General features: G+C 37.0%; 5 protein-coding genes across 7 annotated transcripts; 2 read left to right on the forward strand and 3 right to left on the reverse strand.

The window, feature by feature from the left end:
• Window positions 1–979: 979 nt before the first annotated feature.
• Window positions 980–2,709, forward strand: LOC17890391. The gene is made up of 3 exons (XM_006294815.2): window positions 980–1,142; window positions 1,448–1,734; window positions 2,133–2,709. The coding sequence occupies exons 2-3, from the start codon at window positions 1,477–1,479 to the stop codon at window positions 2,454–2,456; spliced, it is 582 nt and encodes a 193-aa protein (XP_006294877.1). The 5' UTR covers window positions 980–1,142; window positions 1,448–1,476; the 3' UTR covers window positions 2,457–2,709.
• A 152-nt stretch (window positions 2,710–2,861) lies between these two features.
• Window positions 2,862–6,177, reverse strand: LOC17887964 (arginine biosynthesis bifunctional protein ArgJ, chloroplastic). Its single transcript, XM_006295777.2, has 18 exons — window positions 6,076–6,177; window positions 5,875–5,969; window positions 5,664–5,783; window positions 5,454–5,577; window positions 5,289–5,362; window positions 5,150–5,194; window positions 4,928–4,978; window positions 4,773–4,841; window positions 4,600–4,658; window positions 4,424–4,493; window positions 4,270–4,350; window positions 4,092–4,178; window positions 3,886–4,008; window positions 3,738–3,800; window positions 3,583–3,660; window positions 3,339–3,484; window positions 3,190–3,260; window positions 2,862–3,113 (listed from the first exon to the last, which is right to left on the reverse strand). The coding sequence occupies exons 2-18, from the start codon at window positions 5,935–5,937 to the stop codon at window positions 3,031–3,033; spliced, it is 1,407 nt and encodes a 468-aa protein (XP_006295839.1). The 5' UTR covers window positions 5,938–5,969; window positions 6,076–6,177; the 3' UTR covers window positions 2,862–3,030.
• Window positions 6,178–6,655: 478 nt separating this feature from the next.
• LOC17888684 (organelle RRM domain-containing protein 2, mitochondrial) lies at window positions 6,656–7,945 on the reverse strand. Of its 2 annotated transcripts, XM_006295138.2 has the most exons (3): window positions 7,767–7,927; window positions 7,111–7,179; window positions 6,656–7,029 (listed from the first exon to the last, which is right to left on the reverse strand). In XM_006295138.2, the coding sequence occupies exons 1-3, from the start codon at window positions 7,882–7,884 to the stop codon at window positions 6,791–6,793; spliced, it is 426 nt and encodes a 141-aa protein (XP_006295200.1). In that variant the 5' UTR covers window positions 7,885–7,927; the 3' UTR covers window positions 6,656–6,790. The 2 variants fall into 2 exon arrangements, with proteins under 2 accessions (XP_006295200.1, XP_023639884.1); XM_023784116.1 differs by having other exon boundaries at window positions 6,656–7,179; window positions 7,767–7,945.
• A 198-nt stretch (window positions 7,946–8,143) lies between these two features.
• LOC17890179 lies at window positions 8,144–13,727 on the reverse strand. 2 transcript variants are annotated; one of them, XM_006293616.2, is made up of 20 exons: window positions 13,499–13,727; window positions 12,555–13,339; window positions 12,387–12,455; window positions 12,092–12,290; window positions 11,919–11,982; window positions 11,650–11,784; window positions 11,472–11,531; window positions 11,281–11,362; window positions 11,135–11,194; window positions 10,999–11,051; window positions 10,758–10,924; window positions 10,293–10,476; window positions 9,997–10,054; window positions 9,849–9,905; window positions 9,516–9,761; window positions 9,304–9,365; window positions 9,157–9,213; window positions 8,970–9,063; window positions 8,726–8,866; window positions 8,144–8,561 (listed from the first exon to the last, which is right to left on the reverse strand). In XM_006293616.2, exons 2-20 carry the CDS (start codon window positions 13,173–13,175, stop codon window positions 8,451–8,453), a joined length of 2,520 nt encoding a protein of 839 aa, XP_006293678.1. In that variant the 5' UTR covers window positions 13,176–13,339; window positions 13,499–13,727; the 3' UTR covers window positions 8,144–8,450. The 2 variants fall into 2 exon arrangements, with proteins under 2 accessions (XP_006293678.1, XP_006293677.1); XM_006293615.2 differs by having other exon boundaries at window positions 11,650–11,778; window positions 12,555–13,727.
• Window positions 13,728–14,896: 1,169 nt separating this feature from the next.
• On the forward strand, window positions 14,897–16,045 carry LOC17888138. Its single transcript, XM_023785073.1, has one exon. The coding sequence runs from the start codon at window positions 15,504–15,506 to the stop codon at window positions 15,879–15,881; it is 378 nt and encodes a 125-aa protein (XP_023640841.1). The 5' UTR covers window positions 14,897–15,503; the 3' UTR covers window positions 15,882–16,045.
• Window positions 16,046–16,060: the final 15 nt, after the last annotated feature.

Genomic DNA, 16,060 nt, shown 5'->3' on the forward strand with positions numbered 1-16,060 from the left:
TTTGCAAGAGTTCTTTGATACTCAATATTGGCAAAACTAAACACATAGATCACTCAAGTAGAGAATATGTATCACATAGATGATAGATCTCCCAAGTAGAGAATTTATATAGTACACTGGTGGTTTCACTACACAATGTTTGCAAAACTAAACAGTAAACACTATCTATCTAAGTTGTGGATATGATTTATAAAGACCTTTAGTTTTGATTCGTTATCAATTCTCATCAAACTTGTTATGGGGATTCTATATCGTCCCTCATATCTACCAATAGGCCGTTAAATCATGACATGAGAGACCACCTAATAATTAGGTACGTAGTTTTGTTTGTTTGGTGTAGTTTATTTCTTTGAATAGCAAATTTATTATTTTTAGCCCGTTAGACCCAAAATAAAAATATCTAGGCCCATAAAGAAAAGTCTTTCAAAGAAAGGTAAGAGGGACACGTGTACAGTCATGAATCTATCTATAGGTAAGGCCGCCACATCTATCACCGTTGATTTATTCTTGTTTAAAAAACGTCATCAGTCATCTATTATTCTCATTTCTTCGTCTTCTTCTTCTTCTTCATCATCTCAAATTAGCTTTTTTCCTTTTTATCTTCCTCCTCACGCCTGAGATTCCTTGTGGATATTCATAATTCTTCTCCTTGATTCTTTGGGTTTTTTTCTTTCCATGATCCAATTTTAAGAGCTTTTGGCGGCTTCGTTTTTTTCTGTATATCTTTCTCTTTTCTGGGTGTTTTCTGAATCAAAGTTTTCAGAGATCTCTGAAGATTGCTTGGATTCGAAATTCGAGAATTAGGGTTGTTTCTGGTTCTAGGGTTTCGAAGAGCATAAGATAATAATGCCTTCGGTGCCCTCTAAGCTACTTGTTCTCCTTCTCCTCTCTTTGGTTCCTTCGTTGACTCCTCATCATTCTGGTTTGAGTTCTAATCGTTTGAAACCTCTTGAAAAGTGTGATTGGCGTGGTAATCTTAGTTAACATTTCGATCCCTTCTCCTCTCTCTGCTCTCCTTTCTTTTATTACCATTTCCCCTCTCTTCTTCTCCTTTGGTTATTGAGATTCCCCTAGCTACACAATCTTTGATCCATCTCTGGTGTCTTCATTTTTTGGCGGTGCTCGATTTGCAACCCAAAAAGGTGAAATTTTTTGGTCTCTTTGACTTGTGGATACTTTAATGTTTAGTTTAATTTGGGGTTTTTTGTTTCATGATTTTAATCACATAGATTAGGGTCAAATTCATGAGCTTCTATATCCATACAAGTAGAGTGGATGGAATTTAAGAATGACTCTTTGTTTACTATGTGTGCTCTTAAAGATCATTTACTTATAAGAACTTTGAATCTGTTTGTGCAACTAATGTGACTATCTTCTGCTTTTGTTTCCTTTGTGTGTTCTAAAGATCATTCAATTACTGATGATAACTTTGAATTTTTTTGTGCAGTTGTGATATCTTGTGCTTTTAGTTTGGATATGAGCTCTGTTTGTGGTAAGTTGGATTTTGAAGATGCAGACTATGAGATCTCGGCTTTGAGTCCCACACAATGTTCTAAAGGCTCGAAGCATACCTCCTTTACTGGATCTGAAGATTCTCAAGAGTCTGATGGAGATGAAACTGGTTATATTGACCAAACTGTGAATGAAGAAACTACTGATGATAAGGATTTCAGCAAATCCACTTTAAGTCCTAAATCTTCCAATGATGAAGACAAGGATGAGAACCTTACGACTGTAAGTCAGCCTGTGTTACTCAGGATTCTGTCTAACTATCTACTTTAGTTCTTAGATTTTGCTGTTTACCAAGGTACTGTACCAGTTTTTGCATCTTTAAAGATCACATGGTTAGTGGTTCATTAATATTTCGTATGAGTGGTTGGTTTTCTTGAACCAGTCCAGAGAGTTTTCGAAAGAAGTAGTCTGCAAGAGTATATATAGCTTAAGCATGGAGAAAAATTGATTCAAGAAATTAGTGTTTCTGGAGTTCCGTAGTTTGTACTTTAGTAAGAGTTTAGGAGTTATTGCAAATAGGCTCTTGTCAGTTAGAACCTTTTCATATCTCTCAAGCCAAGGCTGCGTTATTCCCCTGCTCTATGCTGGTTGTTTCTCACCTGTTTCCTGAATTGCAACAGACAACAGCTGTTCTCATCCCAGCGATAAAAGGTAGTCGAGAGAAGCATGGCTTGTCACTGAGGAAGTCGAATATTTCATGGGCGGCTGATGTGTATGATCCTCCTCCCTCGATAGCCTCCCACACAAGAAACAAGAAACAGCAGCAGAAAACCAAGAGCAAAGACAACCACAGGAAGACCGGAAAGAAAGGACAGAAGGGCAAAGACAACTCTTCCTCGCGTGGGGGCAGCAGCAAAGACAAGAAGAAAGCTTCTTCTCGCAAACACAGCTGCGAGAAATTTGAATGGATAACTCAGATGCCTATAGTTGCAGCATCTTCTTGAATGGCATTTGCTACTAATAACCAAGCACATCTTTCATCACATCTATGAGCTTTGGCCACCTCTTGTCTAATATATTAATCAAATCTTTGTGTGTGTTTCTCGTTGAGTTTCATAACTTTTCTTATGTGTAATAGATGATCCTCAACACTATTGTATGGTTTGTTGCTTCTCTTTTTGTTCTTCTTCTCCGGATTTAGTTTCCTTTTAAAAGGAAGACACTATAAAGAAGTGGAATAGTGTTACTTACTAATTACTATTGAGAAATCCAAATTATATCATGCAAATAAGGAAATCCAAATGGATGATAATCAAAATTTGCTTTACCAACTTCTGTGTATTCAATTCATCCCTAACAAATACATTTCCTAATGTTTTGAAAAAGTACAAAACGAAATTACGGATCCCTTGACACTATTGTGAAAATTTTATTGGAGTTTGTTTCTGTTTTTTTTTTTCAATTTTTGCGATATAATTTCACTTATGTGAATAACTCAATGGAACTCAATAAAATCAGTTTATAAAATTAAGATCATAACACAACAACAGTACATGAAACTGTCTCCTGGTCTCAGTCCTAGGATGTGTACTCAGCATTGATCTTGACATAATCATAGCTAAGATCGCATCCCCATGCCTTTCCCATGGCTGCACCTTCACCTGTTCACCGGACAAAACCCGCACTCAGGTCCACAGTACATCGTTTATTTAACAGGGCTAGTCAAAAGACTCTTACCTACGGATATATCTATCGTAACCGTTCCATGAACCTCGCCCTTTTTCTTGAGGTAGTCACTGGCTCCATCCCTGTTATATGCATTTGTGTATAAGGACATGATCTAACTTCATTTTCCCATTGAGAGACAAATCAGTTGTAAGATAAACCTATCAAAAGGGAGAGGTTGGCCACTCTTCATGAGTGAGAACTCGCCGAGCGATATCTTCAGCTTATCCATTTGGAAAGAAACCCCAGCATAGCCAGCAGCTGCAGCTATCCGTCCCCAGTTTGGATCTCTCCCATAAACAGCTGCCTGTTACACCAGCAACAACAGACGTTTAGTACTAATTTAGAAACAAGAATGCTCACTTTGATCATTCATGTACGTCTATTCTAATTCTCATCTCATACTTTGACCAGTGAAGAAGAAGCCACCGAGCGTGCAATTTTCCCTGCCTCTGCTTCAGTTTCTGTTCCTTTTACAGTTACCTGGTGATTTTTGTGTTATTTGTTAAGGTTTGCTTCTAATCAGAGGATTGGGAGAAAAAAAAAATTATTTTGTGAACCTCGATGAGACATGTTGCGCCTTCACCATCCCAAGCTATTGATTTGGCGAGACCTTGCATCACCTGAAAAATATATGTTTTTAAGAATTCCATGTTAAGTCCAGCTCATGAACAACTGTTACGAAGATAGCAAAACACACATACATACCGCATCAAGGCATGCCTGAAGCTGCACAGCTTCATTAGAATTCAAAGAAGATATAGAAGGTGATCCAGATAGCCCACTCGCCAATGCAATGACTGTGTCATTAGTACTCGTGTCGCCATCTACCTATAAGACCATGAGTTTATTTGATCAGAACTTGGAAATGAAATGAATCAAATTACAACAATGTTTAAAATTGTGTAACCTACAGTGATCTGGTTGAAGCTTCGGTTTACTGCAACCTTTACCATCTTTCTCCAGATATCACTTTCAACTAGAGCATCCGTTGTGATGACCTGAGAAAGATAGATATCGATTTGGCATCATTTAAAACAATGTATGACTAAACGTATAAGCGCCTAAAACAAAGAGTAATAAAGGACATACACCTAACATAGTAGCCATATTTGGATGGATCATCCCGGAGCCTTTTGCCATACCCCCAACTCTAATTGTGGTTCCACCGACCTGAGCAATTTCAAATTTTTGTAAGATACATTAAATGCCAGAAATAGAGTACAAAGGTGTTTCTTGAACCTACCTGTGATTCAACTGCCACGCTCTTGCTCACAAGATCCGTTGTCGTGATTGCTACAGCAGCAGAATCTGCCCTGTATATCAAATTCATATGGTTATGTCCAATGGCTACTAAAGAAATTGAAGATTGTTGTGCCATTTACACAAACTCAGAGAGAGATTGAGAAAAGAAGATTATACTCTTCAACAGAGTCTGATATGGAGTTGACTAGGGTTGGAAGTGATTGGAGAAGCTCTTTCTGCACGCACAAAAAAAAAGATTAATATTAATCGGATCAGTTATACTGAAGAAGAATGAGAAATATGGTGAAGAAACTCTTCCTGCAAAGATTTAATGAGAAAGAGGTTTATACCTTTTTAATCCTCTGACCAATAACCCCAGTTGACTCGATTAACACTTCATCTGGATTCACTTTAAGTAGCTGCAGCAATAAAGAAACAAACGGTAACAATGTCGAACGACATGAGGTTTGCGCAAGACTCGGGAATGAAAGACACCAAGGCATACCGTGGCAAGAGAACCAACACAATCTAACATATCTTGGTAACCGGCATCACCCTGAAAAATGAATGAACTTAATCCTTAATTAAGTATAACAATAATGAGTGATGCATAGCTAACAACCATATATATTTCAGGCTACTTCACAATCATATTAATGAACTCTTAACACATAACTCCAGATCTCAACTTATTGAAAAGCATAGGACTCCATCTAAGGAATCTTACCGTAGCTGCATTGGCCTGACCGGCATTGATCAACACTGCTCGCGCCTGAAAGGTTTCAAAATTTACTGATTCAAAGCTCAGAAGCACAAAATGCTTTGGTTCGAGATCCTAAATCCGGAATGATAAGTTAGAGGATTACCGTTTTTGAAGTCTCAAGAACCTTTTTGCAGTAAACTACAGGAGCAGCAGCAACCACATTCAAAGTAAACACCCCTAAAAAATTCTCAAAAGAACAAGTCAGAAACATTTTGCCTCTGAATAAACACACTTATCAAGGATCAAAAAAAAAAGGCTAGCATTGTACCTGCAGCTACAGCATCAACATCACAAGTTACAAGAGCAAGATCAGGTTTCTTCCCTGCAGCTCGTAATCCAGCATACATACCAGCAGCCTTGAATCCTTTAGCAGCTGTAACTCCACCAGCTATCTAAACAACAACAATATTCTCAATATTTTCAAAACTTTTGAAGCAACTCCTCAGAAAGATTACTAATTTATGATGCAAAGTCAAACCTGTTTCCATGACCCTTCAGGTAAAGAGATTGGAGCCGCTGGTATGTTACTAGACGCCTCCTCCACGCTTGTTGCCACTGCGAACACTCTCAATTCTCTCCGTGAAGACGCCACAAAACTCTTAAAAAAAAATCCCAAAGTTTTAAAATTTTTCTTCTCAATTGGCGAAAAAAGCAAACACACAAAATAGAGGAAGAATGAGAGAAGTGACCTTAGGCGCAAAGAAGTGAGGAAGCTTGAAGGATGCGAAATGAGTATGAGAACAAGAATGCATTGTTTAAGAACAATCACCAAATCAGGAGGAAGCTGCAGATTGATTAATTGTATGAGACAAGGAAAACTTAATGATAAGTCCCAAACTAGAAATTCTATGTGAACTCGAAGTAAGATTATCAAAGGGGTGAGAAATCACCTCGAAGATCTTGGGTTCGTTGAGCTCGAACGAGAGTTTATTAACGAAGAGTGATGTTTTTTTTTTTTTTTCTAATTAGCTTCGGCTGCAGGCCGTACATAAAATACAGTATAGACTATAGAGTGTTCTCAAACACAAACCCTCAATAATTAAACCGGTTTATAAAAGCCTAAACATTGAATCGGGATCAATTGTAAATTAAACCAAAACCAAATTGCATAAACGATAGAAATTAATGACTAATAAGGATCGAGAATCCCTGTCACATTGACATTGTACTTATGTTTGTACTGTTGTCTGAAAATCGAAACCTTTCTTTTTAGGAAAGTCACAGTGACAGGGACGGGGAGAGTCACCTTGGCAGAGGGACGGAGGGAGGCTGTGAGAAATTAAAACGTTTCGTTTTAGACTTTTCTACTTGGATTATATTGTGTCAATCATTATCCTTTTCAAATCTTTGATTTGTATAAACATCTTCTGTCTTGCCATCCAGCTTTTAGTGATTCTGCGTTTGTAATGATAGTTTAAAAGTGAAGCGAGAATCATTTGTTGTTAGGATTTCAGTTTTTGTAACCTGATATTGCATCATATGATAGATAGATAGATATCTCGAAAACATAAAACTTAAGATCCAAAGGATATGCCTTTTGCCTCCAAATAGATGAATGGCTCCAAGAATCCAATTTTATTTCATACATAAGTAGTTGGGTTTTGTTCATTTACACCAGCCGATTGTTTTGTTGGTTGTGTAACCAGATCCAGAATAAGATTGAGGAGTTTCCTGCTGAGGCCGTCTTGGTTCTCTAGGTCTTGCAGGATCCACAAAGATCACCCAACCATCCAAGAACTTTGCATTCATTCCTTTCTTGGCTTTCTCTGCATCTTCTATTGTTGCATATGTCACAAAACCGAAACCCTTTGATCTCCCTGTTTCTCTGTCTGTGATCACCCTCGCTGCAACAGCGAAACAAAATCTATGAGTTGAGGCTCTATATGTTGAGATATGATGGGAATAAGGAGAGAGAGTAGCATTACCATCCACGAGCTCCCCAAAAGAAGCAAATGCATCCTGAAGCTTTTCATTTGTTGTTAATCTGGACAGACCTATTCAAGGCACACCAAAGATACAAGAGTACATGTAATGAGAACACTCTTTATCTTCAGGCCTAAAACAGTCTAACAAAGCAAACAAAATACGGTCCTAGATGCATTTCATAACTCAGAACATCCATATGAGTTCCATATCAAAGACGATTAGCACACTCACCACAAGCCTCCCAGAGCCTCACTAACCACTAAATTCATTTTATCAGAAAAATGGAAAATTGGCATGTAGATCTCAACCTTCATGTTGATTCCAAACACAAGATGAATCTGATTGATAAGATCAATGATCCTAATCCCTCCCTAAGCCAAAAGTTTCTCACTTTACCTAATGGTCAAAGACCCTTTCACACTAATGTCCATTTTATATACCCTTCTCATTTTTACTTAACACTGAAGAAGTAGGAGAATGATCATTTCTCAAAATGTTCCACACTGATCCACATAAACAAACATTTATCATCTATAAGGGAACATGGCTAGAATCATCCCTAGCTTTCATATCGACATCATCTATACCACAACACCCAAAAACGCTGAAATTAATTTCTGACTAAAACTAAAGACAATTCAAAGAAAGAAAATACCGCTAACGAAGAGTCTGGGAGACGTAAGAGTTGAGCAGTGGCGAACGCAGGAGGATGGAGAAGACGAGAGGCTGTTGGCTCCGGCAAAGAGACGGCGAAAGCTGGAAGAGAACGCCATCGTATCAACTAGCAAGTGAGACAAGGATTTGGCATTAAAGGTTTAACTAAATAAAACACACACATTTCTTTTTAATCAATCAAAACGTCGACGTTTCCTCTGTTTCACATATTAGTTAACAAAGATGAACATATGTGATATATCATATATGTAACTGGAATGAAGATTGTTTCAAACAGAGTTTGAAGTTTTTCGATTGTTCCATAAGAGAGAGTAGCAACACCATCCAAATCATAACATTTCCACAAACGTTTCGAAAGAAAAATAATACGAAATGATTTTTTTTTCTGGTTAACAGGTCAGCTAATAATCCCACGAACATGTTTATATATCTGTTTCTATTTATCTGTTTTATTCTTCTCTTTGGTCTCTATACAAACCATGGAACTGTTCTGGGGACTCATCCTTTGTAAACCTACAATCTATATTCAAAAAAAGAACCAAATATTACAAAAAAAAAAATATACCCCAAAAAACTGCTCCATCTTCTAGAAAACAAAAACAAAGAAGAGGAAAGATCCCAAACACCAAAAAAAATCCCAGACCAATCTTTTCAAGATATCAGATCAGATGAGAGTTGTTGATTCTGATAAACAACTCGTCTTTGGTACTTTCTTCTCCAGCATTGAGGTTCCTTTGAAGATTGTAAGCTGCACTTCCTTTTGGTACTCCTGCAACTGCAAAAAAACACCATTGTTATTGCTTCTTGCTGCTTATTACCAAACTGGATTCCAACACTTACTAACCAAATCTATAATTCAAACTATTTTTTGAATCCTAAACAAACTCACTATTCTATAGCATATCAAAACGTAATACAGGAAATAAAAACTACACTTACTTGCTGTTCAGCCATCCTTGTAAAGCCAAATTTCTTGATCCATATAGACTCGGCTTCTTCAGCTGCCGGAAGGACCAGGTTCTCAACATTTAAAGAAGAAAGAAGATTCTCTACACAAGCATACAGTCCTTGGAAGTATCCCTAATGACCATTCACAGAATAAGAGTAATTTAATCTATATGCAAAAAAAAAAAAAAAATACTTGAGATACTTCCAAAAAACATCACATGTACAAAGGCTTTACCCTTCCTTGGTACTCTCGGCTTGTAGCTACAATTGGAAGTTCAGCAACTTGCTGACCAAATATTCTCAGCAACGCAGCAGAAACAACAAGAGAACTAAACGAACAGCATGAGAAAAAGCAATTAGCATAGAAGACCAAGAAGTTGTAAGAGGAAAAAATAACAGTAATAAACAGAAATAGGACATACTTTACAATCAGAACCAAACAGTACATTCCTCCAAACTCCTGGCCAGATATATTTCTCCTGCAAATATATCATTAGAATTAGAAGGACAATCAACCACTGCCAAAACATGGCTATTATATTAGAGTTTGTGAAGTCGTTGCTTCTTACCCATACACCATGACAGGAATGAGATCACGGCCAGACTTCGCAACAATGGGATCAAAGCACTCCTAGATGATTAAACAGGAAAGAATTAGGGTGCATCTTTTAGGTCAAAATTATACGCGAGAAAGTGGCTCAACATATATAGCCCCGGGGCACATCTTTAACAAGTAATAAAATCAAAACATTTTTGGAACATATCTGAAGTCAAGCCATACCCTAAAGATAACAGCCGCTCGTGAAAGCAAGGGCAGATGCTCTGGGTATCGACTCTTTCCACTAAGTATCCTCCATTCGACTATATCCCCATTATCTGTAAATATTCCTTTTTCTCTGTCTTTTCTGCGTATCATATCTAACAAAGGTGTAGGAATAGTTTGCGGCCCACAAGAAACAGAACTCTGAACTGCCGTGTGAATCCTGCTGCAGTCACTACAGCAGAACCATTTCTCTTGCGGAATTTCCTACAGCATTCAAGGAAAAAGAAAGTTCAGAAAAGATGAATGACCCCATGAATACAAAGCAGAACGAGCCAGCCTTACACAACTTACTTTCAAATCACAGAGCCCATTCGCTCTGAGGCAACCAACATGATACTCTTTCTCACACTTCAAATTCAAAGAAGAAAGGGATTATCAGAAAAGGCTGAACTGGTAATTGGAAGAATTGATTAAAAGAAATCAGGAATCAAGTGAATACCTGGTCACAGAGAATAACAGTCCTATCATCAAACTTTCCAATGCTAAAATCATGGGACCTATCAATGATAAACAAGAGTGAAACACATTAAGGATTAGGCACCACTGGCGCACAACACATGCATAGAAAGTGGCACCTTAATATGCTTCAAAAATGAAACAAGCAATAATCCACATGTAATTCCACATCATGCAAAGTAATCAAACTGCCTATTGCAGTGACTTACACATGTATTTAGTTTTTCTACAACTGTTTAAATCCATACTAAAAAAATTGAATACAGGAATGCAACCAACCTGCAAAACACACAGCCACCAATTTCGCTTTCTGGAGCTTTAACGACTCTTGTCAGTCTTATAACTATAGGCTTGAAGTTGCCAGAAGGATCAGTAGCAGTAGCCTTTTTACTAGAGATAGTTCCATCATTGCAGCTTGAACAGTACCAAGTACCTTCAGGCATAGACTGAAATTTCAAACAAGCTGCATATGAAAAGAGACATGAAAGATCAGAACCAGAGAAAAATACGAGAGTTAATATATAAGCAAAACTGTCCCTGACACACTTACATTAAACTAAAATTTACACTCAACAGAAAATGGTTTAAGAGAGCTAATAAAGAGTTCCATATGCATTACGATTGAGGAAACCATTAACAATTTGTGCTTCAGCTACTTTCAGTTTGAAACCTAGACACATGTTTTATATAGTAGAGTAACACAAGCAAGAGTACTATACTCCAGCAGTAGTATCCTACACCTACCTGTATGAAATGCTTGAGGACATCCAGCACAAAGTAACAAATCTCCACCATCCCCACAAATTGAACACATGTCATCACTATCACCAGTTGTAATGACATGTCCATTGGCCAAAGACATGGCTATATCATGCAATGACAACCCGGAAGAGATATAGATATGACGATAACTGTAAAAGATACAAAAAACTTTAGATACACATTCAAACATTAAGGAATATATATATGTTATTGGATTACTCACGGTTGTCGCCTAGCAGCCATTCCAGCATGCGCTTCGAATTGTGAAGGACTAATCTGTGGTAAATAAATACAAAACATAAGTACAATCATATCCAAAGTTCAAACTGAGTATGATAGACAATCAACATAGCCATTACCTCTCTGCTGCAACAGCTACATACTATACCACTTCCTTGCTTGTAACCCTGTAGTAGTTTCTGTAGGGGGGAAAAGTTAACAAAACTAAGTTCAATTCAAATTTCGGAGAAGATATGCAGTAAGTTATTTGTCTACAATAACAAACCTGCGTTTTCACATAGTAAGCCAATTCAGTCCCGTCCGGAAGCCCATTAGGCATAAACAGCAACCGATGTAAATCATTGTCCCTAGATATAGAGAATTGTATCTTTTTCATCAATGCCGAATAGCAATTAGAGATTCAAATGCTAACAGAAAAACACAAGTGATGAGGTTGATCAAAAAAGCAACACAAACCTCTTCCTATTGCTTCCTTCAGAAACTTTCTTATGACAACCCGTAGCATGAGAAGCAGGCCTACAGGATTAGCACCAAATTAATCTCCATAGCTCAATATATAATAGCCCATACTGACCATAAATACCTAGATTACTACAGTAATGAATTTGTCAGTGAAAGTATCAAAGATGCATACTTTTTTGCTATCCGCTTCGGCTCATTTAATGTGTTCTTCGCATATGTTTTCTCTGGAAAATAGTGGTTCTCCACAGAGCATGGAGTAAGGCTCTGACTCTCATCAAGACCAGGACCAGGACCAAGATAACTGCAGCTTTAAGATCGTAACACAAAATGACAACTTAGACTGCATTAACCAAAAGCTATCTAAAACCAAAAGTATCACAGATTATCATCTCAAATAAACTCCCCAATTACAGATCAAGTAGTAAACCACAATGATAGTACCTGACAGTGGAATGTTCCGTGTTATAGTTCCGGTCAGACACACTATTACTTTGTTGGAAGCTTGCTGCAAGAAATAACAGCATATTAGGCTCAGTACTATTAATCAAAAAGAAAATGACTGAATCTATGGAGAGCGCATAGATGCACCAACAATCTAGACACCTGGCCATCACCTTTCCAAGCTTGGAAGCCCTCCTCACTCAGAGCAGAACCAGCTACATTCCTTATCACTTCCTCGAGAACATCACGAGGAGCAGTCTTCAGTTCTTGAACTATGTTATAAACCGCCCTTCCATTCTCCAAAAATATGTGATTATTAGGATGTCTGGTTTTTGCACCAGCATGCAGCTCAAACTCATACGCACTTAAAACCTTTTTGCATAGTAAAATATGACATCGTTAAAACACACAGAACAAATAATCATATAAACAACAAAACCAAAAAATAACGATCTGAAAGAAACTCACTTTCGAGAAATTGCAGCTCGTACAGCCACACAAATATCCACCCGAATGGATTATCCCCTGAAGCTCTCTCTGAAGGTCATAAAAAGTGTATCAGTCACCAACAAATTACCCCAAAATGAAAATATCAAAGCTTATAGTCGATAAGAAACACAAAGATTCAGACTTTACCACCGGTGGGGTTGAAATATACTTCACTCGAGCGCCTTCGATAATACCAGTTTCCAATAGCTTCTTCACATTAGATGGGTAGCTTATAGAAACAATCTTCTTGGGCATCTTCACAACACCACCGTCCCAAGTATGATCCTTTATCACGGGCAAAGGCAGCTCATCAAATTCCTTCTTAGGTTTACTCAACTTAAACGTGATTTTCGTGATTCCAGTCGAGCTAAGATGCTTAGGAATCTCCAACACAAAACGAGACGGTAACACATCACTGGAATGCTCTGTTGCACCACGTTCTCCGTCGCTTATAGTCTCCTCAGAACCAAAATCACTCCCGGAGCACTCGACGGGCTCATCTAAACCGGGTTTCACCGGCTGGCTAGAGACATCGCGGAAAAGAGATGTGCTTTCAACCGGAGAAGCGACGGGATTTGAAATCTCCGATGTAATGTCATCGTTAGAAGCTTCTTTGGCTTGTTTCTTATTAGGAAAGTGATCTCCTTTGACACCTTCATCAGTAGTATCAAGACGCTCTCTTTTCAATTGACTCATTGATGATGACATCTTCTCTTCCGCCATGATCTCTTCCATTGGCATCTCTAAACAAACTGTTCCTTCTCCCATCGCACCGTGGCATCCAATATATAGAACAACACTAACACTAACTAACCAAAGTTAGATCTGAGCCTTGTGGTTTGAATCACGTAAGCGGTTGAACAGTTCCAAATCCAAAAACAGTTCCAGTATCCAATCCGTAAACTTGTATTCTGATTCCTCGGAGAAGAGCTCTGGAATACAAATGGGTTTTAGTAAAAAAAAAATCTAAATCAATCCGGAGATGATGAAATTTACAGAAGAAATTAAAATCATTTCATATACGAATCAAACGAGGAAGACAATACTAAAAGTTTGGGGGTAGAAGAATCAATCAAAAAGTAGAGAATTACGGATCTAGAAGATCTGTAGATAAGGCTGGAAGATTTGAATAGGGAACGAAACTGGGTTAGAGATAAGAGAGGACGGCGAAGAAAATTAGGGTTAGGGTAAAAGGGGAAGGAGATAAGGTGGGAGAGAGAGAGAAGGAAGAAGAAGGAACGTGCAAGGCGGCAACGAACCAGAAAACGAAAAGCTTTGTTCGCGGTCCAGATTACTTTTCAAAGCAAAAGCAGAGAGAAAGATTAGAAGAGAAAAAAAAAAAAAAAAAAACAGAAAAACAGATATTTTTATATATTTGTAATTTTTAGGAAAAGGAAATAATAGTTAATCAGTAGTATATCCAAATTGAAAGAAAAATACAAAACAGTCCCTAATTGGTTTAACTTTTAGTATCTTTTTAACTAATTGCTATTCAGTTTTCCTTTTTAATAATGTTTAGTAATTTTTATTTTTTTTTGTTTATTTTCAGAAATTATATTAATATTTATGAGTTGACTATATATTGTAATTAAAAAATTTATTAGTGGAAAATTGGATCTTTTTTTTTAGATTGTGGTGATTCTAGGGGGAAATCTAAAAGAATTAAAAAGTATGGAGGTTGTTTTAAGAAAAAACTGAAACTTGTGGGGGTGACTTTTATTTAAGTAAAGGGAAAGAAAGAAAAAAAAAAGGAAAAAGATGGGGAAGGGAAACGTGGCAGTTGCTGATGACATCTTGGAAGGAAGGTACGAGAAGAGAAGAGAACAATCATTTTATTTTCTGTTCTGTTTTTTTTTTCTTACTTTGTGAATATCCACGTGTATATGTAGGCCATTTATTATTATATTAATTAAAATCTGTCTTTGTTTAGTATTAAACAAAATTTAGAATATTTCTCTACCAAAAAAAAAAGAACATCTAAAATCCCACAAATATTTTTTTTACAAAATTTTAAGTATTTTTAGTATAAAAAAACAAACATTTTAAAATCATTTCCTACACTTTGGAAAAAAGATTGGGTGTTGGATTTGGAATATTTTTATTTTCATAGTAAATAAAAAGAAAATAAATTATATGGGTTTTTAATAGATTTTTTATGAAACATACTGTATTTTTCAAATAGAAATGTAGTAACAAACAACGTGTTATCATTTTCGTTTGAATAGAGTTTATTGTATTTTAAAATGTAAGGATTTGAAATTTTTAAAAATATATTAAAAGAAAATTTGTTCAGATTCGCAAGAAAAAGAAACATATTAAAATACTTATCAAACATATTAAATACTTTGAAATTTTATTTTGATTAAAATATTCACGCGTATAAATATTTATATATTTAAAAGATGGAATGATGTTAACTTTGTTTCAAACCTTCAAATCTAGGTGTTTTCTCATATCAAACTTTTGTATTATAACAACCCCAAAAGAAAAAGTCCAAAAAGTTTCTCACACTCTAAAATTCTTTACCTTGAGTTTTAGTTTATTTAATTTATTAAACCCCTAGCAAAACTCCAAACAACCGGCACATAAAGTGGTGTGGTGTGTTTGAGCCAATGGAAGTCATACCACATATGAGACATTTTGATTTGTTTGTAAATTTACCTCTATTGGTGTCTGTCTGTCCTATGTGAGCTATCACAAACATTAGTCTTCGTCAAATACTTAACTTTTAGTCTCCGACAGCTAAATTTTGTCCTAAATGAGCATAATTTAACAGTAAATTATCCCAAAACACAACATTACAATCAGCAAACGATGCATAGGTGTGAATGTGAATCTGACTAACTTCTTCTAGTTTAAACGGCGATTAATGTGGTCGTTTCAAAGTTTATCCTCAATTCGTCGTTAGCAAAACTAATAAGAGCAGCAGGTGAGATTAGGTTATCTTCTCTTCTCTACTTATCTCCTTCATCGAAGCTACTCCATTTTCTATGGCACAAGTACTATTTTACCATCGGTATCGAACTCCAAACCCATAAAGAGTAAAGAGAGATAAAGTTGAAACCTTTAAAAAAACAAAAAAACTTCAAACCTAAAATGATTCGCAATCTTTTCTCATCTCTGACTCACCGATTCGCCTGGCGGGTTCCGCTTTTCGTCTACGGCGCCACGTGGACGTTGTTTCTGACTACCACGGTGGCGATCATCTCTCTCGCACCGGAATTCGCATTCGTGTCGGCGATTTACCCGTCTTCCTCTGCTTCTTCCGCGGGGTTCTCGCGGCGGTGCGGTTCCGACGCAGCCATTTTGGTTCCGTTGGATCTTCCCACGGAGGTGTTGTGTCTTCCGGCGAATCTTTTCCGGAGGTCGAAGATGGACCTCGTTGTGCCGCCGGTTTTTGCAGCGATTGTTGTTGCTCTTTCCGCCGTCGTCGTACGAACGATGGGCCTTTGGGAAGCTGAAGAAACCCACTAGTATAGGCCCATTATACAGTGTTGACTTGACACCTATTCTCATTAGTGCATTTTTTTTCTTTTTATAACCTTTGTAATAATATACGTTTCTTAATTTCTAAATTTCATTTGGAGAAATTAAATAAATAGATTACTAGATGAAAATAATGTTATTTCTTACACAAACAGTTGTGTGTTTTT

This window comes from Capsella rubella, unplaced genomic scaffold (genome assembly GCF_000375325.1).
Source record: "Capsella rubella cultivar Monte Gargano unplaced genomic scaffold, Caprub1_0 scaffold_4, whole genome shotgun sequence".
NCBI lineage: Eukaryota > Viridiplantae > Streptophyta > Magnoliopsida > Brassicales > Brassicaceae > Capsella > Capsella rubella.

What these genes read in the sequence shown, in the direction of transcription:
- LOC17888684 (XM_023784116.1), bottom strand. Translation starts at nt 7,884, where the DNA reads ATGGCGTTCTCTTCCAGCTTTCGCCGTCTCTTTGCCGGAGCCAACAGC. An exon ending in TCCCAGACTCTTCGTTAGCG is followed by an intron (nt 7,180 to 7,766) that starts GTATTTTCTTTC and finishes TGCCTTGAATAG; the next exon opens with GTCTGTCCAGATTAACAACA.
- LOC17890391 (XM_006294815.2), top strand. Translation starts at nt 1,477, where the DNA reads ATGAGCTCTGTTTGTGGTAAGTTGGATTTTGAAGATGCAGACTATGAG. An exon ending in AGGATGAGAACCTTACGACT is followed by an intron (nt 1,735 to 2,132) that starts GTAAGTCAGCCT and finishes GAATTGCAACAG; the next exon opens with ACAACAGCTGTTCTCATCCC.
- LOC17888138 (XM_023785073.1), top strand. Translation starts at nt 15,504, where the DNA reads ATGATTCGCAATCTTTTCTCATCTCTGACTCACCGATTCGCCTGGCGG.
- LOC17890179 (XM_006293616.2), bottom strand. Translation starts at nt 13,175, where the DNA reads ATGGGAGAAGGAACAGTTTGTTTAGAGATGCCAATGGAAGAGATCATG. An exon ending in ATGGCTGCTAGGCGACAACC is followed by an intron (nt 10,925 to 10,998) that starts GTGAGTAATCCA and finishes TATCTTTTACAG; the next exon opens with TTATCGTCATATCTATATCT. An exon ending in GAGCGGCTGTTATCTTTAGG is followed by an intron (nt 9,366 to 9,515) that starts GTATGGCTTGAC and finishes TTAATCATCTAG; the next exon opens with GAGTGCTTTGATCCCATTGT.
- LOC17887964 (XM_006295777.2), bottom strand. Translation starts at nt 5,937, where the DNA reads ATGCATTCTTGTTCTCATACTCATTTCGCATCCTTCAAGCTTCCTCAC. An exon ending in TGTTGATGCTGTAGCTGCAG is followed by an intron (nt 5,363 to 5,453) that starts GTACAATGCTAG and finishes AGAATTTTTTAG; the next exon opens with GGGTGTTTACTTTGAATGTG. An exon ending in TTGGTCAGAGGATTAAAAAG is followed by an intron (nt 4,659 to 4,772) that starts GTATAAACCTCT and finishes TTGTGCGTGCAG; the next exon opens with AAAGAGCTTCTCCAATCACT.